General features: G+C 51.7%; 11 protein-coding genes and 1 non-coding gene across 12 annotated transcripts; 6 read left to right on the top strand and 6 right to left on the bottom strand.

Moving 5' to 3' along the window:
• Positions 1–30: 30 nt before the first annotated feature.
• Positions 31–3184, top strand: DIS3 (exosome catalytic subunit DIS3; the record flags this gene model as incomplete). The annotated part of the gene is made up of 2 exons (XM_041685581.1): positions 31–226; positions 279–3184. The coding sequence occupies 2 exons, from the start codon at positions 31–33 to the stop codon at positions 3182–3184; spliced, it is 3102 nt and encodes a 1033-aa protein (XP_041539651.1).
• A 235-nt stretch (positions 3185–3419) lies between these two features.
• On the bottom strand, positions 3420–5021 carry AKAW2_20826A (MCT family MFS transporter; the record flags this gene model as incomplete). Its single annotated transcript, XM_041685582.1, has 2 exons — positions 3420–4730; positions 4800–5021. The coding sequence occupies 2 exons, from the start codon at positions 5019–5021 to the stop codon at positions 3420–3422; spliced, it is 1533 nt and encodes a 510-aa protein (XP_041539652.1).
• Positions 5022–6886: 1865 nt separating this feature from the next.
• AKAW2_20827S (LIM domain protein) lies at positions 6887–9493 on the top strand (the record flags this gene model as incomplete). Its single annotated transcript, XM_041685583.1, has 2 exons — positions 6887–9118; positions 9173–9493. The coding sequence occupies 2 exons, from the start codon at positions 6887–6889 to the stop codon at positions 9491–9493; spliced, it is 2553 nt and encodes an 850-aa protein (XP_041539653.1).
• Positions 9494–10485: 992 nt separating this feature from the next.
• On the top strand, positions 10486–12181 carry AKAW2_20828S (uncharacterized protein; the record flags this gene model as incomplete). The annotated part of the gene is made up of 6 exons (XM_041685584.1): positions 10486–10664; positions 10726–10842; positions 10908–11035; positions 11090–11520; positions 11574–11984; positions 12041–12181. 6 exons carry the CDS (start codon positions 10486–10488, stop codon positions 12179–12181), a joined length of 1407 nt encoding a protein of 468 aa, XP_041539654.1.
• A 451-nt stretch (positions 12182–12632) lies between these two features.
• trm8 (tRNA (guanine46-N7)-methyltransferase) lies at positions 12633–13589 on the bottom strand (the record flags this gene model as incomplete). The annotated part of the gene is made up of 2 exons (XM_041685585.1): positions 12633–13327; positions 13421–13589. The coding sequence occupies 2 exons, from the start codon at positions 13587–13589 to the stop codon at positions 12633–12635; spliced, it is 864 nt and encodes a 287-aa protein (XP_041539655.1).
• A 644-nt stretch (positions 13590–14233) lies between these two features.
• Positions 14234–15011, top strand: AKAW2_20830S (ESCRT-II subunit protein VPS25; the record flags this gene model as incomplete). Its single annotated transcript, XM_041685586.1, has 3 exons — positions 14234–14635; positions 14744–14819; positions 14899–15011. The coding sequence occupies 3 exons, from the start codon at positions 14234–14236 to the stop codon at positions 15009–15011; spliced, it is 591 nt and encodes a 196-aa protein (XP_041539656.1).
• A 228-nt stretch (positions 15012–15239) lies between these two features.
• AKAW2_20831A (uncharacterized protein) lies at positions 15240–18016 on the bottom strand (the record flags this gene model as incomplete). The annotated part of the gene is made up of 4 exons (XM_041685587.1): positions 15240–15884; positions 15942–17358; positions 17417–17853; positions 17924–18016. 4 exons carry the CDS (start codon positions 18014–18016, stop codon positions 15240–15242), a joined length of 2592 nt encoding a protein of 863 aa, XP_041539657.1.
• A 778-nt stretch (positions 18017–18794) lies between these two features.
• AKAW2_t20019A lies at positions 18795–18906 on the bottom strand. The gene has a single exon. It is a non-coding gene; the product is annotated as a tRNA-Leu (tRNA).
• A 336-nt stretch (positions 18907–19242) lies between these two features.
• AKAW2_20832S (putative toxin biosynthesis protein) lies at positions 19243–20759 on the top strand (the record flags this gene model as incomplete). Its single annotated transcript, XM_041685588.1, has 4 exons — positions 19243–19452; positions 19508–19646; positions 19711–19819; positions 19874–20759. 4 exons carry the CDS (start codon positions 19243–19245, stop codon positions 20757–20759), a joined length of 1344 nt encoding a protein of 447 aa, XP_041539658.1.
• A 361-nt stretch (positions 20760–21120) lies between these two features.
• On the bottom strand, positions 21121–22320 carry AKAW2_20833A (ceramidase; the record flags this gene model as incomplete). Its single annotated transcript, XM_041685589.1, has 4 exons — positions 21121–21304; positions 21361–21877; positions 21953–22139; positions 22225–22320. The coding sequence occupies 4 exons, from the start codon at positions 22318–22320 to the stop codon at positions 21121–21123; spliced, it is 984 nt and encodes a 327-aa protein (XP_041539659.1).
• Positions 22321–23628: 1308 nt separating this feature from the next.
• On the top strand, positions 23629–24639 carry AKAW2_20834S (putative mitochondrial carrier protein; the record flags this gene model as incomplete). The annotated part of the gene is made up of 2 exons (XM_041685591.1): positions 23629–23680; positions 23744–24639. The coding sequence occupies 2 exons, from the start codon at positions 23629–23631 to the stop codon at positions 24637–24639; spliced, it is 948 nt and encodes a 315-aa protein (XP_041539660.1).
• A 371-nt stretch (positions 24640–25010) lies between these two features.
• Positions 25011–26786, bottom strand: AKAW2_20835A (uncharacterized protein; the record flags this gene model as incomplete). The annotated part of the gene is made up of 3 exons (XM_041685592.1): positions 25011–25220; positions 25276–25341; positions 25413–26786. 3 exons carry the CDS (start codon positions 26784–26786, stop codon positions 25011–25013), a joined length of 1650 nt encoding a protein of 549 aa, XP_041539661.1.
• Positions 26787–27702: the final 916 nt, after the last annotated feature.

Here is a 27702-nt window from a genome sequence, read left to right on the forward strand (position 1 = left end):
TGCCAGGAGTGTGGTCGCTATACAGTCAAAATGAAAAGCTTACGGCGTGATTTCTCGTCGAATCCGCAGGCAGCAAATGTCACCAGCAAAGTCTTCGTGAGATCCACGAAAAGCGGAAAAGTTCAAAAGATTGTTCGCGAACTTTACCTCAGACAAGACATTCCTTGCTCGTCAAAGCTTTGCTCGACATGCGCCTCTACTGCGCCAGCGGATGCTAATGGAAATAGTGAGATAAGCAGATCGAACTTTTGCTCAATTTGATGGCTAATGCGACACAGTCACGCCTTTCGTGCTCTCGGAGCAGCCCGCGGGCACCAGCGCTTTCCCCCGCGGTCACTACCTTGTCCCCGATACCAATGCGTTGCTGAATGGCATGGATCTTTTCGAACATACCGGAGCCTTCTATGATGTTATCATCCTCCAAACCGTCCTCGAAGAACTGAAGAACCAGTCCCTACCCCTCTACAACCGCCTGCTCTCTCTGATCAAGACCGACGAAAAGCGGTTCTATCTCTTCTTCAACGAGTTCCGACTGGAGACCCACGTCCGGAGAGGACCCGAAGAGTCGATAAATGACAGAAATGACCGAGCTGTGCGAACAGTGGCCAAGTGGTATGCCGAACATCTTAAGACCACGGTGAAGAAGGGGAAGAAGAACGACATCCCGGCTATCGTTGTCATCACGGACGACAAGGAAAACTTGCGCAAAGCAAAGGAGGAAGATGTGACCGCATTGTCACTGTCAGACTATGTGTCTGGCTTGGAGGACTCGGATAGGCTACTTGATATGATCAACGAGTCTCGGGAGGCAAGGGAAGCGAAGGGCGCACGCGGCGAACTTTTCTACCCCGAATACTACTCGATGTCTAAGCTTATGACCGGCATCAGAGCTGGAACTTTGCACCAGGGAGTCTTCAATGTTTCACCTTACAACTATCTGGAGGGCTCTGTCAATGTTCCGGCGTTCGACAAGCCCTTGCTCATTCTGGGTCGTGATAACAGTAACAGAGCCATCTCTGGGGATGTTGTTGTTATTGAAGTACTTCCTAAGGACCAATGGAAGTCGCCATCTACCAAGATTGTCGATGAGGAGGCGGTCACCAAGAACGACAACCCTGATACCGATGATACCGAGGCAGTGGTGTCGGAGAGAGAACGGAAGGCCTTGCAAGAAGAGGTCAGGAAAGCTCATGGAAAAAGCTCGGAGGGAAAGCCGCAACCGACAGCCAAGGTTGTTGGAGTCATGAAACGAAACTGGCGTCAATATGTCGGACATGTCGATGCCGGTTCGGCAGGTGCTCAGGCTAGCAGCGGTCGCCGTCAGCAGACCGTCTTCGTCCTCCCTATGGACAAGCGTGTACCAAAGATTCGAGTCCGTACTAGACAAGCTGGCGATCTTATGGGTCAACGTATTCTTGTCACCATCGACGCCTGGGATCGCGATTCCCGATACCCCACCGGCCATTTCATTCGCTCACTAGGAGAACTGGAGACTAAGGGTGCGGAGACAGAGGCGCTGCTCCTTGAGTATGACGTTCAGTACAAGCCATTCCCGAAGGCTGTTCTCGACTGTCTTCCCGCCGAGGGTCATGACTGGAGAGTACCGGCTAGCAAGGATAATATTGGCTGGAAGGGACGGAGGGATCTAAGAGATCTCCTCATCTGCAGTATCGACCCCCCAGGCTGTCAAGATATTGATGACGCGCTTCATGCACGGCCATTACCGAATGGCAACTTCGAAGTCGGTGTCCACATTGCAGATGTCTCTCACTTCGTCAAGCCGAACAATGCAATGGACCTGGAGGCCAGTCTCCGTGGAACAACAGTCTACCTAGTCGACAAGCGTATTGATATGCTGCCCCATCTTCTCGGTACAGACCTTTGTTCCCTCAAGCCCTACGTCGAGCGGTACGCTTTCTCCGTCTTGTGGGAGATGACGCCCAACGCAGAAGTGGTATCTGCAGACTTCACCAAATCGGTCATTCGCTCTCGTGAAGCCTTCAGTTACGAGAAGGCCCAGAAGCGCATTGATGATCCTACGCAGAAGGACGAACTTACCGAAAGCATGCGCACTCTGCTCCGCTTTTCCAAGATCCTCCGACAGAAGCGCATGGATGCGGGTGCATTGAACCTCGCCTCGCCAGAAGTCCGCATCGAAACCGACAACGACGAGGTGGGCGATCCTCTCACGGATGTTAAGACGAAGGCCATGCTCGAGACCAACAGTCTTGTTGAGGAATTCATGCTTCACGCCAACATTACAGTTGCTTCCAAGATCTACAGCACCTTCTCTCAGACCGCCATGCTCCGACGCCACGCCACCCCTCCCCCGCAAAACTTCGAAGAGCTTATCAACCAACTCACCAAGAAGCGCAACATGAGATTGGACGTGTCCAGCTCCCGTGCCCTCGCCGACTCCCTTGACCGTTGTGTTGACGAGAAGAACCCCTTCTTCAACACCCTTGTCCGCATTCTCGCCACCCGTTGCATGACATCCGCAGAGTACTTCTGCGCGGGGGCCCACGCAGAGTCCGAATTCCGTCACTACGGTCTAGCCTCACCCATCTACACGCACTTCACCTCCCCCATCAGACGTTACGCAGATCTTCTAGTCCACCGCCAACTCGCGTCAGCAATTGGCTACGAGGGCGAAGATGGCCGCGCCGTCGTAGAGGGAGTGATGACCCGGAACAGACTCGAAGATATCTGCCGGAACATCAACTACCGTCATCGCAATGCCCAGTTCGCCGGCCGCGCCAGCATCGAATACTACGTTGGACAGGCACTCAAGGCACGCGGAGAGAAGATGGCAGCCGATGGCGTGGACGGCGGCATTGAAGAGGAGGGCTACGTCATGCGTGTCTTCGAGAACGGCGTTGTTGTATTCGTTCCGCGATTCGGTATCGAGGGCGTGGTACGCTTGGAGGATTTCGTCCTTCCGGATGACGCTGCTCTCCGCACCGTCGACGAGCGACGGGAGCTGGTGACGCGCCGACAGAGCGACTTCGATAATGAAGAGTACACTCTTCGCGTTTCCAACAAAGGAAACGCCGAGTCGGGGCCCAGCATGTCTGTGGAACTGTTCCAGAAGGTCAATGTCAACGTTAGCTCTGTCAAGGAAGAAGGTGGTCGCGGCGCAGGAAAGAGGCGGGTTAGAATCCTGATTCTGGGAAGCGATGCCTAGACTGGAGAGAAAAGTTACTAAAATAATGACATGACTACAATCTTTCTGGTTTGCAAAATCTACCATGACTAGAAGGCGTCTATCGGGGCTTTATGTAGGATCGTTGTATGTATGTCTGTATGTATGTATGTATGCCTTTCATGTACTTCTAAGCTAGTCTAGAATGGTAATCTAGACATCCTATGCTATCTAGTCTAGTCTCTTGTAGCGTCTTCTTCCTTCTCGTCTAGACTGATCATACTCTCCTCAAGGCCACCATCTGACGCAGCAAATGAAATGGCGCCCAGAGTTGAGTCTCCTTCACTCCTGATGCGGGTATCCCAGGTGAAGGATCATATTCTTCTCCCTTCTGTCCAGGTTCCTCCTCATCTTTCTTCTCTATACTACCGGGAACCATCATACCAGGAGCCGCCCCCTCCTTCTTCTCAGACCGCACAAGCTCCCCTATCTTCCATCCTCGCACGAGCCACAAACACGCCGCACCACCAATGTACATGAACCCCGTAAAGATCTGCACTCTCAGATACACCGAGTCGGTAGATCCATTATCCCTCAGCACAAGCGCAATAGCCTCCGACACGGTCGTGGGGGGTACCAGGACCAGCCACGTAATGCTCAACCCACTAGGGAGGTCTCGCAGACCGATAATCTCCGCCAGCACAGGGGTAACGGTCGCCCAGTAGGTTCCTGCAACAGTGCCGACGAGGACAGCGAAAAAGCAGACCACGCCCATACTGCGAGCGAAGATCCAGATCACCAGACAGAACAAACCACAGAGGAATGTTAGGAACGTGGCGATGTTGATCCGACCTAGCTTATCACTGAACATGCCCACGATGGGGCGCCCGAGGCCCTGCCCGAGGTTGAGCAGGGCGCTGACAATACTGCCCTGGTGGGAGGAGAGACCGACGGAGAGGGCGAAGTTGGCGAGGCTGAAAAGCACGGCGACGTAGCCTAGCATGCTGAAGATGCCCCATCCTAGGAAGAGGAGGAATTCGGGACGCTTGAGTAGGGGTAGGGAAAAGGCGTGGTGGCGGCTTCCGATGTCCTTGTTTCGGTCTCTGAGGAGGTTGGCGCATACTAGGTTGACGACGCATGCGATGATTCCTAGGATTCGGAATGCCCAGCTTAGGCCGAGTCGGGGGATCATGGCGCCAACGGCGAGGGAGTAGATTAGTCCCCCTATGCCGGAGCCGGCTGCATTGATGCCCATTGCCAGACTGCGACGGCGGTGGAACCATTGAGGGGTTATGCCTACGCTTCCGACGAAGAGGAAACCCATTCCCCAGCCGAAGCAGACGCCTTGGCTAAGGAAGATGTGCCATAGTTCGGTAGCGAAGGATGAACCGATTAGGGAGAGGGTTTCGAAGAAGACTCCGAGGTTTAGAACTAGGCGGGTTCCGCACATGTGGATAAGGTGTGTGGCTAGAGGAGCTACTAGGAGGGCACAGGAGATGCTCAGACCGCCGGTGAAGGCGTAGGCCAGGGCAGAACCGTTGGCAAAGACATTATGCGAGAGGTAGTAGGAAAGAAAGACGCCGTAGCTCTAGATCTCGGGACGAGTGCGTGTGTGTGTTAGTCCTTGTATCGGAGCAAATGATCTGGAATAACCAACGCTGTTGATTCCCCATGTGTGCGCATTGATCCAGAAGACGCAAGCGACACAAACCCAGCCATAGCCACCGTCTGGTACGACGTCTTGCTCATATTTAGTCTCCGCATCTTTGGGAGCCGAATCCTGCTGTTGTTGCTCCTGTACTTGCGACAAGGGATCTAGATTTGGAGTCTCATCGTAATCTCGAGAATGGATGATGTCGATTGGCGTATTATCTCCCATTTCGAGATAACTAAAAACTAAAATAGGTCAGGAGAATATAGCACGCTGCTCTAGACCACAGCTGTTAACTTCCAGGTACGGCATCGAGGACGCTATCGAACATTCACATGAAGCCTCCAGCAGTAGCCAAGAAAGTCAAGTGGTAGAGCAAAACAGAAGTCGAGCGGGGATAGAGATCGAAGAATCGCATGGCGCCGGTTTTATGGCAAGGGTCCAGGAAAACCGAAGGCCTAAAAGTGCCGATGTGTCATAGAGAGCCCGAAAAGAAACAAGATCCTCGGTCATACGAACCAGTTAGTGAGCCCTCGGCCATAAGCGGTTCGGTGATTAGTGCGAGAACTCAGTCTGTGACTGGTTTGTTGATTGGGTTTAAATCCATCCAGGATTGAGGAAGATAGCGCCCATGGGTCCAGTTAGCGCAACCGTCGTGCCGATTGACCCGTGCGGAGTCTGGGGGAACACGAGGCGGTCCACTCATGAAAGTAAATTGGTTTGAGCTGCGGGCTCATTTGAAGCTGTTAGATAGATTTGTTGGCGATAGATCAACTGTGCAGTATGTTTGATGCTTTGTGTTCAGGTATTCCATATGGGTCCTCCTTGGACATCCATACATGTGCATGCTCCTGCCTTAAGCTACTAGTAGCTAACGTTGGAGAGTGCGTGATAAGGACTGGCAGTACCCATGATTTATCCTTGTAGCACTTTTTATTATTCCTTATGGCAGAGTATTTCATCTCATGTCACATTAGCAGCTCCCACCAGCTTCAATCAAAGAAGGACACAGCTGCTTACGATTTCATCACTTGCTGCCACAATATTTGTACGCGCCTCATGTTGGTTGGATAGATTTCTACGCTTGCAGTGTTTGTTACTATTCCCAGCAAGCATATTTTGACTATTTGAGCTGTCGATATGCCTATAATTTCGGGCAAATTGATTGATTGTCCTCTTATGCTGGAAGGTTGAGAGGCTTTGTTACTTCCGTCGGTAGTAGAGTGAGACGGACTCGCTAAGGTATTATTGCTGTGTACCAGACAATGTAGCCTTCTCATGAATCTGTACTTGTTACTAGGGCAGTAGCATCCACTGAAGAAGAGTTGGCTGTACCTAGACAGGTTACACAGACGCATACTGCGAGGCATAACTCGATCTGAGGGAGCCAACGACGCGAATTGGTCAATGTGTCGTATCCAAAGCTGCATAAATGACCCACAGTTATTTTGGCATTGCCACTCCCACCCATGCAGACGGACATATAACCAGTTCATTTCAGAGGGAGCAGATAAGAGGACTAAATGCACCCAGTAGTTACTAGTAGTGCTTTATCAGACTTGAGCCAGTTATCTAACGCGACTACCAAAAGAGGAATAGACTGTGGGATGCAATGAGTCAGCACGGCCCCGCGTTGCCTTGAGAACCGGAACCTGACGTTTGCAGTGTTTGGTTGGGCGCTTTGTTGTCCCTCGGCGGGAGGGATTGTTGGCCATAGCTTCTGTCCGTCTTGTCTTTCCCATCTGTACCCCTGCCTGTCACTCAGGACTAACTAGAATCCATGAGCTCATTGAAACTAATCGTTATTAACTACTCACTAATTACTACCACCGACGCCGCGCTAACTCTCTAACCCTGTAAGAACAACGCCTTATCGCTCTCAAGCAAGGAAAGCGGATCTAGTTGGGCAGATCCGATCTCTCTAGTTGATTCCATACCTGGCCCACTGCCCAGCCACCCATTTGAATCTCATTGGCTCTATCCGATTATATTAGACACTTACTTCATAGCTCTGCGACTGAGAGCCAACTCATCATCCTACCCCTTCCTGATATCCCCCCCTCCCTTGGTATGATCTCTCAGGTTCAACCTCCATGGCCAGTATGATGCATAGGCCTCAATTTCACAAGGCCAGGGACGGCCAGCGCAAGGTCTCGCCTCCCGGTCCAACTTACATGTCCAATGATCAGATCGGTACGTGTTTACGCTGCTGCGATGTTGAGTCAGAAGCATTGTCTGCGCTTTCCGAGGGGGTTGGCCGAGCGGCCGGCTGTGGGTTGACATGGCAACATTTATTAATTCCTGGCGTAACAGCGACCTATCTGAAAGATCTGCGGACGAATCGTCCTGCCCGCCCCGGCGGATCCAGGCCGCTTCCTTCGAGATCAACTGGATCGTCCTCTGACACTCGGGAGGATCTCCCTCCACGAGCAGCGTCTGCAATGTCATCGTATGGACATTCGTATATGCACTCGAGCACACCAGCAGCTGAGACCGAGCATCCTCGGGCCACCAGCTCACTTTCTAACCATAGGCCAACTTCATCTCGGGGCACAATGGGCAGCCCTATCGGACGACCGTTGGTCCAGGAACCAAGAACAGTCCCCGTACGGCAGCATATCTCACCCACTCGAGCCTACAGCCGCGCTCTTCCTACCTCCCCAAGCGCCGCTTATCGTGAAAGCCCGCAACGGCGTATAGAGAAGGAAGAGGCAAAGTCTTTGCGAGATGCCTTACAACAGATGGACCTGGAGGATGACGTCGAGCTCCATGCAGCTGCACAAGATGAAGCTACCGAGCTGGTGTGGATGCACCAGAACCCCGGTGTTCCCTATAAGAACCCATATGCACCATATCACAATCCCGATTTGGACACGCTCCAGAAAAGCCCAGATAGGAATAGTCAGTATTCGCGTGGCGAGAGGCTGGGCTCTCCTACTCCACGACGGGGCAGTCGTCGTCTTGCCTACCAGGGATCGACTATAAGCTACAACGGTCCTAGCAGCATCCAAGAGTCGGACGAAAGCCCGGCACATGATGAGCAGGAGTCTGCCATGGGAAGGGATATTCCCAGCCCTAAAAAGAACGGGACTCTACGGAAGAACCTCAAAGTCAACTTTGCGTTGCCGCGGGACGAAGTGTCCGCCACCCAGAATACCAGCAGCAGCCATGGGCTGGGCTTGGCGAATATCGGTAGAGATTCATCCAAAGGCATCTTTAGGAATCCAAACGACCAGATATACGAAGAGCCTCAGCTTTCGCCTCAGAAGGACGAGAACACTCGGCCGGACTTCTCAAGGTCGGACTCTTCGGCTTTGAGAAATAAGCCACGCAACGCTCTTCCTCGCGGTTCGCGTCCTCTACCTAGTCGGTTCAGTAGCCTTCCTTTTGTGGACAAGCTGGCTCGCTTCGAACTTCATAAGAACCCTCCAAGCCAGTCAAGGAATCCAGAGTATAGAATGAACGACCCGCTCCCACAGCCTCCTACGGCAGGCTCTGAGGTTGAGGAGCAAGAATCCCCTATGAAGAATGGCCTAGAAATCCGCAGCGATGACATTCGAGCAGCTACTAGCAAGAAACTCAAAGATCGGAGCACTCGCCTACCGATGCCAACCGCTGTGAGTGATCGTGCTGGTCGGCCGATCGTGAGTTTCGATCCGACTTGGAAGCCAACTGAGGCGCAAAGCCCGCGCAACCGAGATAGCTTCAAGGGAAGGGATGCAACGCCGGACGTGCCTTCTCCCGAGCCTGCTGCTCCCACTATTGAGGTATCCGAGGCACCGTCAATCCCGGTTATCAACTTGCCAGACGACAAAGAGCCCACTATCTCTGAGATGGCAGGACCATCCCAGAGCACAAGTACTGGTGGAAAGTCACCGTCAAGCCCACCCAAGAACAACGAAGCTCCCAGGCGATCCCCGAGAAAGCCCACTGCAGGGTTACAGAGTCGGTGGCTATCCACCTATAGCCGCTCTGGCGTTCCCACCGCAACATGCGAGGCATGTTCTCTTCCAATCTCAGGGAAGATCGTGACCGCTGCGGGTTCACGTTTCCATCCCGAGTGCTTCGTGTGCCACCATTGCCAAACTGCCCTGGAGTGTGTTGCATTCTATGAGGAACCTGAAGTGAAACGCCAAGAACGTCTCGCGCAGGCTTCCAGCGATGATGAAGAAGCCCATGGACTGAGGTTTTATTGCCACCTTGATTTCCATGAGCTATTCAGTCCAAGGTGCAAGAGCTGCAAAACCCCGATAGAGGGAGAAGTGGTCGTTGCTTGTGGAGCTGAGTGGCACGTCGGGCACTTCTTCTGTGCCGAGTGTGGTGATGTACGGTCTTCCCCTCTATTTTGTAATCGATGACTGCTAACATACCTCTTCTAGCCTTTCAACGCAGACACGCCTTTCGTAGAGAAGGATGGCTTTGCATGGTGCTTGCAGTGCCACTCCCGTCGCACAGCTCCTCGGTGCCTTGGATGCAAGAAGCCAGTGCTGGAGGATGTTGTGATAAGTGCAGTTGGAGGGCAGTGGCATGATGATTGTTTTGTCTGCCACGAGTGCGGGGACGGCTTTGGTCCCGACGGTCGTTACTTCGTCCGAGAAGGGGAACCGAGAAAGACAGCCAAGGGACGCATCATCGGCGGGCCGGTCCAATTGGCTGTCTGTGAAAGATGTGAAGGTATTCGGTTGAAGGCGTCGCCGTGATGTGGGTATCTGTCGGATGATGGATCTCCGGGGTCTGAGGCTCCAACAACTGATGACTGACGCCAGTGACATGATCATTGTGGCCATCTGCATAGAGTTGAGCGCAGTGCGCTTAACAAGTTGCATCATCCAAAGTTATGGCCATTGTTTTTTCATATACGTCTCCCAGTTTGTTTCTTTCCTATTTGGTGCAACCTGTGAATTGCATAGCATCCAGCGGGAGTCTACGATAGCGTACACTTTAGGTGAATTTATGACAGTGAATGGCTTAAAAGACACATTTTTTGCATCTTGCTAGCTGCAACCACAAAGAACCTCTAATCTGAAGGCTCTTAGTGCTAATCCAGGCTGCCGGCATGGTTTTAGAGCCGGACCAGGGCTATTCCGGAAAAGGAAGGCTGACTGTCTTGTCATCTCGGCTCGAGGCTTCTCTCCGTCTCGCGGCAACTTGCCTGCGAGGGTGTGATTCCTTTGAACTAGCCTTCCCCATTTCCTAGATGGGCAACTAGGCAGCTTGACTTTTTGGCAAGATTCGCGTGTCATACGAGTGCCTCGAGTCGAGGCACCTGAATCTAGTTCGGCAAGACGGAGACGCTTGGATGTCAACCCCAGCTTTGCGGGGGTTCCCGAGCTTTTGCGGGGATCGCGTCTCCATTGCCGTCATCGCATCAAATCCGCATGTACGACCATCTATAGATTGATACGGCTCTTGCGCGGGGATCGGGAGATCTAGCTGCTGCAATGTCCTTCGGATGACGTCTGATCCATGTCGAACGATGGCAGCTACAGCACCATATCGGTTCCCTATTCGCAATGCCGGCATAGGCGTTGTGCCCTGAGCGGGCAGCATAAATAACCTGCAAGGAGTCGATGGTCTGGTGGTTGACATGTAGGCAGACCTGTCGGACTAAATATTGCCAACTCTTCCTTCATCTCTCAATGACACTTTCCCTCTATTAATCGCTTTAATCATTGTTTCAGACCAGTCCCTAATGGCAGAAGATTCGGATTACAAGCTCAAGTGTGACGCCTCTCTCTCAGAGGAGATAGAGAATGTGATTACCTCGCCTTTCTCTGCCGAGGAGGAAAAGGCCCTCGTGCGGAAGGTTGATCTGACTTTGCTTCCCACAATATGGATCATGTACCTGCTCTCCTACATGGATCGGACCAAGTCTGTACCCCCAATCCTCCTACACATTGCTATAATTGCCTAACTGGTCTTACTATATCAGTATCGGTAACGCAAAGATCTCGGGTATGCAGGAGGATCTGGACTTGACATCCGACCAATATTCCATTGCTCTGGTTGTCTTCTTCATCGGATATGTTGTCTTCGAAGTTCCCAGCAAGTACGTTCCACTTCAATAACCGGGGATTCTCACACGCCAGTGCTGACCGTTACTCAACTACCTAGCTTAGTACTAAGCCACACGCGCCCATCGTTGTTCCTGACTGGTATCATGGTCATATGGGGAGCACTAACCTGTGTGATGGGCGTGATAAAAGATTACAAACACCTTGTGGTATTGCGCGCACTGATTGGTAAGGCATCCTACTGACTTGTCGGTGGTGATAGTATGTTTATAACTTTGGCAGGCTGTGTTGAAGCGGGCTTCGCACCTGGTGTCCTTCTTGTCCTCTCGTCCTGGTACAAACGGACGGAACAATCGAAGCGATTCGGTGTCTACATATCTGCTGCAATTCTTTCAGGGGCGTTTGGATCTCTACTAGCGGCAGGTATTATCCAGGGTCTAGAGGGAGTTCATGGAATAAGAGGGTGGAGATGGTTGTTCATCGTGGAGGGATCTGCAACTGTGGGGGTCGCGATCATATGTGCCTTCATTTTGCCCGACCTTCCGGCCACCTCTAGGCGCTTATCGGAACGAGAGCGACATGTGGCTATCGCACGGCTGGCGACAGACAATGTCACATCTTTGACCGAAGACAGTCCGGAGTTGTCACATTGGAATGCTGTTGTCGAGTCGGCTAAGGATTGGCGGACCTGGGGATTTGTGGTTGGATATATGGTATGGTAAACCCTCGGACATACGCATGATGCCACAACTCTAACTTCAAAAAGGTCATAGTCGGCTCTAGCACACTTTCCTACTTCTACCCTACACTCGTGAAGGGCCTCTTCGGGGATTCATCCACTGAAAGGGTAAACTTCCTGACAGTACCGATCTACGCAGTCGCATTCGTCTGCACCGCCATCACCGCATACTTCAGCGACAAAATTCCCCAATGGCGAGGTCTTGTCATTGCTGGCTGGCTGAGTGCATCGCTAGCTTGTTCCATTGCAGTTTGTGTGGTATACAACTATACTGCACGGTATGTCCTTCTCGTACTTATGGCTGCCGGATTGTGGGCAACCAATGGAGGCACCCTTGCGTATGCGTCATCTGCATTTGCGAACATGCACCCGCAAGTAAGAGGCGTCAGCCTTGCGCTAGTAAATGCATTAGGGAATCTAGCCCAAATATACGGCTCGGTATGAACAATCTTGGGTCTTTGTTGTTTGGCGTTCAGGTGACTAACTGGCAACAGTACTTGTTCCCTTCCTCCGACGGTCCGAAGTATATCATGGGGTTCTCGGTGATATCCGCAATGCTTGCTCTCGGAGTGGTTGTCTTTCTTGTGATACATGTCTGGTTTCGTCGACGTGCGACTGCAATCAGCCATACATGATGCTCCATGCTGGCCATGGGCTCTCTCATTGCAAGCAAAGAGAAACGAAGTACCAACGACATGATGGAGACGATGTTATAGTTATTAGCCTGTGAAAGTACATTTATAAGCACTTGCTTTACGAAGCTAGCATTCGAGAGCTGTGTGTTGTTTTATAGTATTCCCTAAATTCGGGCCCTTTCCCTTCAAATAAACACAATTCCGAGCAACCAACGTCCAACACCACTCTACTGCACTATAGAAGTCTCCTCTGAGCCAGACTCAGCCACTCTACAACGTGCCATCCCTGACATTGTAATATATACCGAAAGCAACACACCCACAAGACTATATGAGCGCATGTCAAAACAAATTATCATCCAAACCATGTATATAATAATTAACTTTTGTTAATCTCGCAACAAAACATCCACGCCATAGATCTATACAAGCCAAAATGAAAACACAAAAATCAAGCCCACTCCGGATCCTCCTTCCTCCTAAACACAGCAACATACTTATTACCCTTATTCCTCGTAACCTTCTTTCCCTCCTCCGTCGCCTCCTTCATAACCTTCACACACTCATCCTTCTCCAACTCCTCCTCAGACACCCTCTCAAACAACTCCTTAACAGTGGGGCCCTCATTCTCCGCCTCCTCAACCGCACTCTCATCCCGGAAATGTCTCAAAATCCAATGATGATACTCCTCCACATCCGTAATAGTGTACAACAGACCACCAGGGCGCAGCGCATACGCATACTCCGCATTCAAAGTCTCCGAGATGATGCGCGCCTTGTGCTTCCTCGCCTTGAAGTGCGGGTCCGGGAAACAGATGAAGATCTTCGACAGCTGGTGCTTGTTGAAGAAGTTCGGGAAGAACTTCATCGTGTTGCTCCGGATCGCCGAGATGTTCTGGTATCCTCCGGGGACGAGAGCCGTGCTGGCGTTCGGGTCGGGATGCACCGGGGCATCGGTGGGAGTATCAGCGTCGGCAGCTTCGGCGGTAGGGGCAGGGGTGGAAGTCGAAGAGGTAGGTTGAGACTGTGATTGTTGTTGTTGTTGTTGCTGTTGTTGTGTCTTTTGTTGCTGGTGCTGTTGTTGCACGCGGAGAGCTTGGATACGGGTGTTTAGGTATTCGAGGACGGCAATGCGGATTTCCATACCTAAGATTAAAAGGTTCAGTTCGGTTCGGTTCAGATCATTTCACAATCCATGGCTTTGTGTGAGAAAGAAAGATGTAGATAGATATAACATACCGACCATCAATGTCTCCGGCAACAACCCCGCCAGACCGACAAGCAACCCACCAAATCCACATCCGATGTCTACGACCTCGACATCCTTAAGCAACTTTCTCGTTCCGATCAGGTTCGTCTGAGTGGCGTCGGGGTTCACGAAAGCAGGGAAATGCGATGCCCAGTCCATATGCGCCGGGCTGAGGGGACTATTACAAAGAAGAAAAGTTTAGCCCCGAGACTTTCATTCCGTTCCATTCCACTACGCCATTGACCCTATTCACATGGCACAATGAGCAAGAAAATAACAAACATACTAATTCAACTGATGATCTGAGAACGGATTCGCATGCGCCCGCTGACGATAGAACTTCTTCTTAGGGAGCTTGACATGGCCCACGGGGGCGGACTCATCCGGTTGCGCGACGACCGCTTCGGCGGCTTGTTTGCGGTACTCGGCGCGCTTTTGGCGCTTAGCAGGAGGTTGAGACATTGCGTATCTGAAGTTTGATTGAGGGTGATTGGAAAAGTCGCGAGAAACTTGCTGGAGAAACCTATTGAGAAGGTGGGGGTGTGCGGTGCGGTGCGGTGCTGCGGAGGTTGCGGAAATTTCTAAGGCGGAGAAGTTACGTTAGTTCCATTAAGGTGGGTTGGGTTGTTGGCTGGCGGTAGATAATCTACTGACGTCCTTATCGATCACCACCGCTACAACTATCACCGTCAACGTTACCATTATCCAACCCATATTATATACCGAGTACTATTTGACAACAGCGGAATACACTCCTTAGTTATATACCTTACTCACCTCTAACGCAAATACCCACCACCAAAATGACAAGCACAGCAGCTACTACAACAACAACAACCACCACCCCACCCTTCCAATTCCCCCTCACGTACTCCTTCCCAGCCTTCTTCACCCCCCAACCCAACAGCACGACACGCACCTCGCAACTCCAGAAATGGTCCTCCCTGATCCAATCCTGGTGTCGGCACCACCGCGTCTACCGCCTATCGTTAATCGAAGCCATCGAGTCCCCGTTATTCCATAATGCGACGCTCCGGAAGCGCATATCCATGAGCGATGCGCGGGATATTCTAGACTGGATGGCGAAGAGTGAAGAGGAAGGAGGCGGAGGTAGGAGAGCGGAGTGGATTGATGGTGGGAGTAAGAGTGTGGCGTGGATTTGGTGGAAGAGGCCGGAGGAGTGGGCTGGGTTGATTGCGGATTGGGTATGTGTTTCTTTTATTCCAGATCATTAGTTTCATCTGATATGTTGTGGGCGGTTGAGGGTTAAAGGAGGGATTGTGTGATTGCTAACTGCTTCATTTGGTGGATAGGTGGAAAACACAGGCCAGAAGAATGTGGTGCTTACGGTTTATGAGTTGTTGGAAGGGGAGGCTACGATGTCGCAGGGTAGGTTGACTTGCTTTGCCTTTTTTTGGTCATTGAGTAATGCTGGTATGGCATGATGGCTAACGGCTGACTGGAATAGAATGGCATGGGATGGATCCAGATGCGATGCACAAGTCCCTCAACGTTCTCGTGAAACGGGGCAAGGCGCAAGTCTTCGGTAGCGAGGGCCAGGAGGGTGTCAAGTTCTTTTAAGGATCGGGTAGGTCATCTGGCCTGATTACAGCATGCGGTCGGCTCGTGGCTTCATTCGAAAGCAATGTCCATTGGCAACGCTGAGAATACGGCAACTATCTTCATGATAAAGTAAGGGATATACAAAAACCAGATAATGTCCCCGAAAGAGCTCTACGGGTTTCCCGCTGTTCATAACAGACAAATATGTTTCAACACAGCACTCCTAACACCGTGCTCAAGAGCCAGCTACTGCTCCATCTTATCTGCCATCTCCTCGTCCAGCTCATATGCATCTGCGGCGCGCAGCGTTTGCGACATGGCAATGTCAAGAAGCCAATCTACCCGGACTATCCGTGGTGTTTTGCCTCTGTTTAGGACCATCTGGCGGAATCGCGGCCACAGCTTGGTGTGGTCTGCAGAAGTGCTACTCAGCAGATATACCTCCTTGCGGCTGCGATCGTCGTCTCCAGAGCTCTCGTCACTCTCCTCGCGCTGTGATCGGTACGAAACGCGACCACGGAAGAGAGAGCATTCTCCTCCATTAGCATCGACAATGGACTTAAACGCATCAAAACCACCACGGATAGTTTCGACGCAGTGTATTTGATACCCTTGCAAAAGCTTGTTTTTGTTCTTCTTGGCGTTCATCTTCGCTTCCTCCAGAGAGAAACCATATTTCTTTTCCGAAGCATCATCTTTTAGTGGGAAATCAGCGGGTTCCAGAAGTTCGTCTTGTTCGAGGCATTGCGTGATGAAATCGATGCTCACAATAGCCGGGCCGTATGCAAGCGCGTTGACGAACTTGGGGGTCCGCAGGATAGAGGGGGCAGCAAGATGGGAGCATCTCCGGGCGTCTTGGACAACCAAGATGCCAAACTCACGGAGCTGGCGCTGCTCAAAGTCAGAGGGCTTTCTCAATTACAGACATGTATATGAAGGTGAACAAACCTTATCCGAGTCTTCCTTCTTCGGATTCCCAACCCATTTTTGATACCCTGTAATTAAAAGATGCATCGCGACAGACGGCTTGCCCTTCTTCTGTCTCTTTGCTTCCGTGCTGTCCTCTTCATCGCTCTTGTCCTCCGCTTCCATAGAACGCCGCTTCTTGCCATTGTTGAGCGTGACCCGATCCTCGTCATTCTTCCGTCGACCACCATAGATCACGCCACCAACACGCTTCTTCTCTTTCTCGTACAATGCAATGTCCGGTGCGATTTCATGCAGTCGAGCGGTAGCGGCCTCCTTTGACTTCCGGCTACTTGTCGTGGATGGCGTATCATTTTCCTTGCCTTCAGACGTAAGCCGGGCACGCGCCGGCGTTTGTAGCTTATGATTATCACTTGTAGCTGTCTTGCGCGACTTTCCAGCCGCTCGCGGTGTTGCAATTTGCGGCTGCTGCGGTACCTCGCTCTCGGATTCTGTCACTTTCGCCGACGGTGGTTGCATGTTATCTGATGACTTTGCAGCGACGGTGTTCTGTTCCTTAGTCTGCATCGCCCGTCGAGGGCTCTCCTGCTCTCTGGCTATGCTTTCACTCTGGAAGAATATACTTTCGAGGACCGTTCTGTCAAGTCTGGTCTGGCCAACAACTTCGCCTAAATTCGTCCTCTTAGGGAAATGGGTGTAGCGCGGATCAGAAACGGGTTGCAGCTTCCACTTTGCGTAGCTCTCCTCCAACCATAAGTGGTTGACGACCTGCAATCCCCACTCCTTTGCGGCAGCGCATTTCTCGCTGTTGCCATGAGCAGTCACAAGATGCGTATTCTCCTGCTTTAGCGTCTTGGTGCATTCTGCGCCTGTCGCGGTGATCAGGTTCTCCAGGTATGCTCTGGCTTCGCCAACATAGTTGGACAAACTGATCTTGAATCCCTTGAAGCCTGGGATTCCGGACCGCGATACAGGATAGTGTAGTAATCGCCGTAGAGGGGATGTCCAGGTGTTGTAGGTCATCAGGTGGTAGAGCCACGATAGGTTTCCGACGTCCTTGTTCAGCCTCGATGCCATGCGGTATGCGAACCCCTCTCTATAGCGACATATCAAGATATCCGCCTTTGAGACATCTGTCGTGATGGAGCCGCCACCACTCTTAATGATATCCTCGATAGACCCGAGAAGACGAGGGCCGATACCGAGGTCTGTTGATAGCATGACATTCTTATCTTGGAATACAGTAAGCGCTGGCTGCGCGTCAGGCGAATTGACAGACGAGGGAAGGTTGGCTGGGTTCGTCGTGGATGCGCCGATGATGTCACGGTTTTCTGAGGAACGTATGGGTGCATCTGGCGCTGCGCGGAGAATTTCGGGGTCGGGAAGGGTATATGGACGCTCGTCGATTCTTCGGCCAAGCTTTAGGCAGTCGTCGAACCTATGTATGGAAACCATTGTTAGATTGACCCAGTCCCTTCGGTGACAATCCGTCTTACCAGTGCGGAAGCACTATCTTGATATTCAACTTCTTAGCGGCGATTAATCGAGCCTTATCGGACTCTGCGGTCAAATCAACCAAATGCGTAACCTGCTGAGAGACCTTCGGGCTGTAGATTCCACCTTTCGCCAGAACACCACCGATGATAGCTTCCTTATCGCCTCCTGGTATATCACCGCATGTGATCACTACATCGTTCAAGAAGAGCCGCGGGTCGGGGCTATATTGGCGCGGATTTGCTAGCTTTCTCTTCGCTAAACATGCATGCACCCAATGTGGTTTGACGACTGGTATCAGGGCATCGCCGGCCGCGTCGAATGCAGGAAAGTCAATCGTGCAGGAGATGAGGTGGGTGAAATCGGAGAGGGGAGGGAAGGTGGCTGGCGGTTCATAGATCACAGTTTCACCGCCATGTTCTTCGAATGTAGATGCGAGCTATTAGACAATAGTTCGTTCATTTAGCCTGGGTAAATTGCCAATATATCGAGGGCTGTGGCTATCTTACCTGATGTGCTGTATCAGCACTGAGATCCTTGGAGCATATGATACAGACTTTGCACTGGCTGAAGAGTTGAAGCTCTCTTCCCTGCTCAGCCATTGTGTGGGTATTTGACGGTCAGCACGGAGATATGTTAAGTATGCGGTGCGCTTTAAGAGGGGATAGTAGCATGGGCGAAAATTACGTCCGGCTTGAGAGAGCAGTCGTCTTTTGCCTCTTGTGGCTTTGCGATGCGACGCGCAGACGCGCCGACACGACACCAGGTCACGTGTAGATAAGATACGTCGAAAATCGTCGATCTGTGCTGTCAGGCACGTCTTATCTACGTCGTCTTGGTCATGTATAGAGTATATTATGAGCTTTCGAGTTTGTAAGCTCTGGTTTTAATAATTTGTTGGTGATGTTACGGTCTTGCGGACAAACAATAAGCAGATAAGCCGTGGGGTCATGTCACGGAAGGAAGCAACTAGTGAATCAACTTCCCATGTGGGTACAACTATGTAGATTGGCAATGTGGTGAACTGTTCGCTCATAAGAATTTCTGTAGGGACCATCGCGGTGTCCTGATCTGATAATGCAGTGAGAATGATAGGGAGATGCAACCCAATTTGCTTGGATATTCGATGATTTCTAGGGAGTAGTACTAACTAGTAGTAGTAGTATCATGACATCAAATATATATCTGGTTCTAGTTTGGGAGTTACTCCCGCTACAGCCCACCCGCATGTCTGTCATCATCCTGAAGGAGCATCGACGTAGTACCTACAGAATCCTAGGTAGCGATAACCGACGAAAAGTGCCATAAAAAAGAAGACCACCTGCATATCCTATATATACTGTATGGCTTATATGCCAAAGCAAAAAAGAAAAAAAGATATGACAAGAGTGGGATTCGAACCCACGCCATCTTACGATGATCAGGAAGCTGTGAAGCTAGGTATTAAGGTGGACCTTAACCTGACGCCTTGGACCAACTCGGCCATCTTGCCTGTTGATATATTTAGGGGTGTCTACTTTGACATTATCAATGGCAAGTTAACTGCAATATAACCCGATCCCCCGAGCCGTAACCGTTACATTGTATCATGACTAGTGGTATCAGCCGACCATTCACGTTCCCCGCCTGACATTACTATCCATCAAGCGATCGGCCATTTTTCCCCGGTCGCTCTTGATCCTGAGCCTCGGCTCATCGTCAGCCCCGGCAGTTCGAACCCTCCGATCCGGGGAATAACTGCTCCCCCTTGCCTTTAATTCATATATACCAGCGTCGCCGTGGAGTCGTACGATACTACGAAGTTCACTTGATTGATTCAGAAAAAGAAATGTCGTTACCTTCAAATTCCTCTGGCCCCTTTCGGGTCGTTGAGCATATCGTCGAATGCCAGCATATCAGAGAGTATCCCGCGGCGACGGCAAATGGCCAAGAAGATGTATTAAATCTGGTTGTGAAGCAATATATCCCGCTCGATAACCCCAACCCACAGCCAGGGGATGTAACGATTCTTGCTGCGCATGCCAATGGGTTTCCTAAGGTTTGAGGTCATCTCAACATTGAATTCAAATGAAGGTGACTAATGCATATACCAGGAGCTCTATGAACCTCTATGGGAGGAGCTATACGCTCGATCAAAAGCAAATGGCTTCCGAATCAGAAGTATATGGATGGCGGATGTCGCGCACCAGGGCGAGAGCAGCGTAGTAAATGAACACCTCTTGGGCAACGACCGTACAGAACCAACCCTTTTCTTTTCTCGTCAGCTGCCGGGACAATGCTGACGAGGTGCATATAGCCAGCTGGTTCGACCATCCCAGAGACCTCCTCCACCTTATCAACGTCAAGCGCAAGGAAATGCCTCGCCCCATCGTCGGTATAGGACATAGCATGGGCGGTGCACACCTGTATGCTCTCCAACCCAACCCTACCACGAACCCATAACCTAACGCCTCCCACAGCGCACAGCTATGCCTTATGCACCCACGTCTCATCCACAGTCTAGTCCTCCTGGACCCCGTAATACAACGTGAATCCACCCAGCTCGACGGGCTCGAGATGGCCATGCGACAAAGACAACGGATCGCCAAAACGACCCAATTATCCACCTACCGACGAGACACATGGCCATCCCGGAAAGCCGCCGCGGAGGCCTTCAAGCGAAACCCATTCTACCTAGCTTGGGATTCCCGCGTCCTCGACCGCTGGATCGAGCACGGTCTCCGCGAGCTCCCCACGGCCATTCACCCACTAGACGAATCCCAGCAAAGGGAGGGAAGCGATGACCGCCCTGTCACGCTCAGAACAACCCTCCACCAAGAAGTTTTCACCTTCTCGCGACCCAACTACGATGGGCCCCCAGGAAAGAAGGTCCCCGTGAACAAAGTGACCCATCCAGATCTGAATCCCGAACATCTGGGCTCATGGCCATTTTACCGACCAGAACCGTCGCGAGTGTTCTCCATGCTCCCGCATCTTCGTCCCAGTGTCTGCTATATCTTTGGAGGTAAATCAGATATGTGTTTGCCTGAGATGATGGCGGATAAGATGGCTGCTACCGGAACGGGGCTGGGTGGCAGTGGCGGGGCTCCTGCTGGTAGGGTGCGGGATGTTTATCTTGCCGAATTTGGCCATCTGCTTGCTCAGGAGGCTCCTAAAGAGTGTGCCGATGCGGCGAGTAAATGGTTGGGTGCTGAGTTGGAGCGTTGGAGAACCGAGGAGCGAGAATTCCAGGAACAGTGGAGTCGGAAGTCAAAGGTCGAGAAGGTCACGATCGATTCTCGGTGGAAGGAGCATGTTCCGCGTCCTGAACGGCCGAAGAAGAATCCTGCCCAGTCAAAGCTCTGAATGGTTGATTGATCGTTTGTGGATAAAGATCGCACATTACTCCAGCGGTTGTATAGACTGTGTCCTCTCAGCAAGAGGTTAGATGTAACTACGCATATACATTTCCAGCGAGATACTTGCGTATCCAATGAAATACCCCGATAGAGAGATCTATATTTATCTCTTGGTCTCAATTTCTTATCTATAGGATATAATGGTATACTTCTGAGCAGCTCAGAGCAGGTCTATAAGCAACTCGATCAACAAAACTGTAAGGGAGCGATCATCCTGACGCAGAAGAGCACTCGAAGCTCCAGTCCTCGAGGCTCCTCAAGAGGCCAGGTCTAAAACACCAAAGAAATAAGGGAAGGAGTGAGTCCAGTTAATTTGATTTCTTGGCCACCCCGTTCGCGCCCTTGCCTGGGGCGCTGGTGCGGAGAACCTCGGGGATGTTCCAAAAGCGAGGCCACCAGAGATGGTACTCCTCTTGCCGGTTGTTCAAGCAGTGTCGGAGCCAGATGCCCCAAACGAGGTACATATAGGCCCCAAGGCCAGTCATCAGATGCCTAGTAGATGGATTAGTATGCAGAAACAGCACGCAGGGTGTCAGCGCGAAACATACCACCAACCATGGCCTTCCAGTAGAATACCCCAGGGAAGACCCACTTGCCGGCGCCATCCGCGGATCTTCGAACAGAAGGCATTGTCCAAGCCCCAGATGGCAAACCCGCCCAGGAACACGCTCAAACCGTAGATGACCATGAACCACATGGTCTTGAGAGTCTTAATGTCCCGTACATTTTCGTAATGTTGGTGTTCCTTGGTCGGAACAGGCAGGCCCTGCTTCTCACGCGCAAGCCTGTCCTCTTCCGTCGAATGACGCCAGCGAGGACGAAGCGTCACCTCCATGGTGTACATGCTGCGGATGAGGACGATGGCTGTCAAGATGCCATATGCGTTCTGGTGGAACAGGGGGTCCTGGAGGTAGTGGTAGTAGAGGGTGATGAAGATCGCCAAGCTGGCAAGGAAGATGCCCAGGATGACGCGAAAGCCATTCGGTCTGGAGTATGAGAAGGATGCGTAGCACATCAGACACGTGGTGTATATCATGGACAATTCATCGACCAGCTGCATGGGATCTGTGAGGTTCATGCACGGGTCAGCAATCTTGAACAACACAGGTTACCCCTCCCCCACTATGATACTTCACTTACATTTCAACGTTGAATGGAAGAGGAAGCTTCCAGTTCCGACCAGCAGATAGCCAAGGTAAGCGACCTGGAAGATAGAATCATGTCCATTGCGACGACAACTTAGGAAACCCTTGATTCCAAGGGCCATAAACAGCAGGTTTGTCAGCGTGTTGACGATCTCTGCGGAGTAGATGGTGGCATAGTAATCCTATCTCGTTCGCATGATGGTTAGCAACTTATTGTAACAGTAAGAGTGTGACCAAAGAATGAAGTGAGACTGTGCGCGCGCATACCTCCTCGCACCAATTCAGCGTAGATGTGACGGGGCTCCAATATCCTTCCCTGGAGGGTGGATATGGAATATGAGGTAGGAAGGATGAGAGAGGCATGATGGGTGACGGAGACTCAGCTCAGCTCTCCGCAGGGTGGAGGGATTGGTGACGTCTCTGGCGGACCACAATGGAACGACGGGAGTTACGAGCAGGAGGGCATAGCAGGGGTAACTTCTTGAAGAAAGGCCAGATTCCCGAAAGAGAGGAAAGGAAAAGGCAGGGCAGTTAAGTTTGACAACTGAGGGTGGCCATCGAACTTACCAGTTACTCTGCCTTACCGGCTCCCCATGAACCGTGACGTCGACTAATACGCCCGATCTGCAGCCCAGTCGCCTAACGTCCAACCGAACCGGCGTGAATGTGACGGTTAAGTACGGAGGAAGGTATGTCACCCGCCAATTACGGGGTCCCTATTGGTTCGATGGGCCTGAGCGGTTTGCCGCCGGGAACAATGGGCGGTAAGATTACAGAGTAAATACATCCGCCGTGAGCGTTGGCCAAGTGGAATGAATGGAATGGTGTTTTAACAACCTGCATTCTTCTGCATGCATAGGCCATAGTGCCTCCCTATGTCTCACATTGTAAAAGTGCTAAGACGGCACCTGCTCGGAGAAAGCTCGTGGATTGGATTATCTAACGTTGCCCAAAGGCAGCCTACCTAGTATTTCACTGCTGAAAATTTCCGTATTTCGACATGATCAGCCCTGTGACTACTGCTAGTACTTCGTAGTACTGAACGTAATATTGGTGAATGGTAAGAAGTGAGCAGCGATAGGCCTGGTTGTTGGGTATAATATCATGAAGTAGACACAGCATGGATGTATCCTAGTAGTTCTTTAGTAGTGCCTGTCAGTCACTGCACAGGTACGTTAACCTTAACCTGAAACTGTACCTGTTGGTGTGCCACTTTTGGCAGGTCCTTACGCCGGAGATATCGGAAGAAGTTGGGAGGCGGCGACGGCCGCGGCAACTGTGGCTGGTGATCTGCAGCCAATCGAGATGCTTTCCGCCCGGCGCCAGATGACTTCACCAACGGCCCTCCGCTTTGGGTAGGATCGAGTCTACCGCTTCGTATCTACACCGTCTGTCACATTTTTTCCCTTTCTCTTTCTTACACTCGCTGAAAAGTCATTCTTATCACCTATCATCCTTGCAAATCTGATCGCACGCCTCTTCGCTTTTGCCATGCTATCCTGATTACCACTAATGTGACCGTCACCGCTTCAAGCGGTCTGTCTCAATCTCAAATTCTTCTCCAGCCATTGTCGTGCAGTGCCCCGGATGAGTTGATCTCATCACGCGTGCCCTCTTAAATCACTCCTCTATCTATACACATTCTTAGCACTGGCTGCGGGATCCGAAGCCATGTCGAACAATGCGGTCTATGCTGTACCGCAGGTGAAAACCACCTCAACCTGTATGGCCACTCATCTACTATTTTCTCCATTGAGTAAACCCTAACGAACGATCAATCGAACAGCCTCTAAGACGACCTTCCACTTCACCGCAGGGCTCTTCTCGGGCCTTACCTCCTCCATCCTTCTCCAACCCGCTGATCTCCTCAAAACCCGTGTACAACAATCTCAAAACGCCTCCCTCCTTCCAACCCTCAAGGCCATCCTCTCCTCTCCGAATCCAATCCGCAATCTATGGCGTGGTACACTCCCTTCCGCCCTTCGCACGGGTTTCGGCTCAGCACTGTATTTTACGAGCCTCAACGCCCTTCGCACGGGTCTCGCTCAATCGAATGGCATTGCTCCCGTCACCAATAGCTCCTCCGCACTGCCCAAACTGTCCAACACCGCCAATTTAGCTACCGGGGCTGCCGCCCGGGTTGCTGCTGGCTTCGTCATGATGCCAGTGACCGTGCTAAAAGTTCGTTACGAATCAGACTACTACGCCTATCGGAGTCTCTTCAGCGCGGGGCGAGATATAGTCCGGACAGAGGGATTCCGGGGCCTGTTTTCCGGATTTGGAGCTACAGCGGCGCGTGATGCGCCGTATGCAGGACTATACGTTTTGTTTTACGAGCAGTTGAAACGGCGACTGGCGGGCTTATCAGGTTCTTCGTCTGATCAGCAGCCACTGAAGTCGTCATCAATCAATTTCGTCTCTGGGGGATTGGCGGCCGGGCTGGCCACTACCATTACAAACCCATTCGATGCGGTCAAGACCCGGTTGCAGCTGATGCCGGGGCGGTATGGGAACATGATGCGGGCGGTGAGGTTGATGGTGCAAGAGGATGGAGTAAGAAGTCTATTTGGCGGGTTGGGGCTGCGGATTACGAGGAAAGCGCTTAGTTCTGCGCTTGCGTGGACGGTCTACGAGGAGTTGATTCTGAGGGCCGAAGTCCAGTGGGGATCAAAGGGAGAATAGGCTGTCTGTAGATTATAGTAAGGTTCTCTGTTTTAGATTCCTTAGAAGGGAAGGGGTTAGTTAGGGCCGGAGTTTGTTATTGTTATGGGTATAAAAGGGCCTCGGATACGGACTGCATGGGTCGACGTTTGGTCATCATCATCATCATTGTATCATATATATAGCAACTGTTCAAATCCCAACTCATGGAACGAAAAATCAAGACATCATGACTCGACAAATCATTATGCCAACATCTTTTATAGGATAGCTGTGCAAATGAACAAGAAGAGAACAAATATTGACAGACGAGGCAAGAGAACACAAGAACCAAATCAGACTCATCAAATCATGGTATCACACTTCGTAGCGCGTCAAAAAAAACTGCAAGATCAAGTGAAGATCCAGGCACGTGAGCCGGGGTTCTTTTTGCGGACCAGGTACATTTTGTCCTTCTTTCGGTCGTTCACCTTCAGCTCGGTCAGGGTGCTCGAGTGCTGAGCAACAAGCTTGCCCTCACGCAGACGCCGCGAGTGAGCGAACAGCTCCTCCTGAAAGTCCTCGGAGATCCACTGTTTGATGATGATGTAGTTGCCGTCGAGCTGTTCACAGTCAGTCATCGTCGACGGTACCTAGAGTGTTTAGGGTTCAACTTACCTCGTCCCAGTCCCAGGGTAGACGGTAGGCAATAAGTGTGTCGGGGAGAAGATGTTTGCGGTGGACCTGCGCCAGTGAGTTAGATGAACAGCTTTAATAGGGTTATGGGGGGCGGGGGGCGGGAGCTGACGGCATACCTTGATCCAAGTAGTCCGTTGGGGCTCAGGTTCCTTTTCCTTCTCCTTCTCCTTCTCCTTTTCGGGTTCCTTTGGCTTCTCAGGCTCCTCCTTGGGCTTTTCCGGTTCCTTAGGTTTCTCGGGTTCCTTCTCCTTCTTGATAATCTTCTCCAGCTGCTCTTCGTCGTAGCCGAACTCGAGTCGTAGTCTCTCCTTGAACTCGGCGTCACGTCTCTTTCTTTCTTCCCGTTCAGCGATCATTCTCCGCTCCTCGTTGAGCTTCCACTCCTCGATAGCGGCCTGCTTCATCGCGGCTTCTTTGCGGGCGCGCTCCTGCTCAGCCAGGATCCGCCTGGCCTCTTCATCACGAAGCTCTTTCCTGATGCGCTCCTTCTCCTCCTCCTCTTCCATCTTGCGCTGGATCTCTTCCAGCTTCCGTTGACGCATCTTCTGGCTGAGCTCCTCCTGCTCAGCAGCCTTACGCTGTGCCTCTTCGAATTTGATGAGTTGGTAGCGATGCTCTGCCTCACGCTGCTCTTCTTCCATGCGCTGCTTCTTCTCGTACCGCTCCAGCCGTCGCAGCCGCTCACTGATCTCGTCCTCGTACAGATCCTCCTCCCTCAGCAGCCGGAGCTCATGGTGATGATGGTGAGGAGGAGGTGAGCGATGCTCATGCTCGGGCGCCGGCGGAGGCGGGGGAGGCTGCTGCGGCTGCAACTGCTGCTGTTGACGATGCTGGGAAGTCTCACGATGACGAGCCAGTTCCCGCTCTAGACGGGCGATCTCCTGCTGATGACGCAGGAGCTCTAGGTCCTGACGGGCATCATTCCTCTCGAGGAACCGCGTATCGAGCATCAGCTCATAATCCCTCGTAGGTGGGAGCGGTGATGCCTCCCGGGAGATACTACTCGGGCGAGTGCGAGCTCGTCGATGATCCCGCAACCTGGTCTCATCCTCCGACTCGTAGGGATCGATGTAGTTCTGCTGCATCTTGTGTTCCTGTTTCCGGTTCTTGGTGGCACTCTTGTTCCGAGCGTCATTCTTGGCATCGCTCTTCGCATCTGTCTTGGCGTCGGCTTTGGCGTCATACTTGTTGTGGACGTCGACGATGACGGCGACGGGCTGGTTGTTGCGTTCGCGCTCGCGCTCACGATCGGGACGACGACGGGCGCCCGTGGAGGCGGAGCGTTGAGGCGCGTGGTGGTCATGGATCACGGGGCTGAGGTAGGTGTTACTATGGATGTGTTCGGGGCTCCAGCGGTGGCGGGAGATGGAGCGTCGACGAGTAGTGACTTTCCGGCGTGGAGTCGTCTCTACCATGGAGTAATCCGATTCGGAGAAGTCAGACTCCGAATCGGTGAGGAGGTGCCGTCCTCTAGGATAGGAGGAATACATGGCGGTGATTTTTTTGTGTTTTGTATCTGCTCCGCCTATATCCCGCCTCCCTCTTCTGTGATTATGAGCAACTTGCTGCGTGCGTGGATAGTATAGTAGTAGAGGGTCAGATGAATAGGCTGGTGGGGTGTGACGTCGATAAGTGGGCAGCAAATCAGCCGTGGTGTGGCGGGAGACTGGCAACCCTGATCTCGAGCAGAACAAGATGCTGATGCTGCTGAAATTCGGGACAATTCAACGATGAAAGTCAGAGTGAAAGTAAAGAAGTAGGTGAGAAATGGACAAAGAGGAAGAAGGAAGAGAAGAAAAGAGAAGAAGAAAAAGAAGTGGTCAAATAATAAGAGCGAAAACAAGAAAAAACCGGCCCCTCGTGCCTCGTAAACGCGGGCGCTTCGCTCAGCTGAAGTGGGGGATTGGCAAAGATTGGGCCGCCTTGGGGATCAGCTGCGGGCGGCGACAATTAAGGATTCAGGTACTTTCCCACTGGTGTCTTCGATCATAGGCAGAGAGTCCTCGATTTTACGCGAAGCTCGACCCCCCTCCCCCTTCTTCATGCAGAAGCGCTGAAGCTACTACTACGGAGTCGAATTAAACATTCTGTTTATAGAACAATTGACAGGCGATGGGCGGCTATTGACACTGTAGTATTGTGTAGGCTAGGTGGTCTAGCTATAGGAAGTAAAGAGTGAGATTGGTCTATCCCGTCACAGCCATTTAAGTGACCCAACAGATGGTTAGTCGATGGATGTTGGTAGTAGCTTCTAGCAGTCCGTCCAAAAGACGGCATCTTCCATTGTGCGAGTGAGTGAGTGAGTGAAAGAGAGAGAAAGAGAGGTTGGGCGTCTAAAGCGCCACCCACGCCAGTCATCAATCTCTCCACACCATCCTGCACCAACTTCAGCCTGCTTTTTCGATA

Source organism: Aspergillus luchuensis, chromosome 2 (assembly GCF_016861625.1).
Source record: "Aspergillus luchuensis IFO 4308 DNA, chromosome 2, nearly complete sequence".
Lineage (NCBI taxonomy): Eukaryota > Fungi > Ascomycota > Eurotiomycetes > Eurotiales > Aspergillaceae > Aspergillus > Aspergillus luchuensis.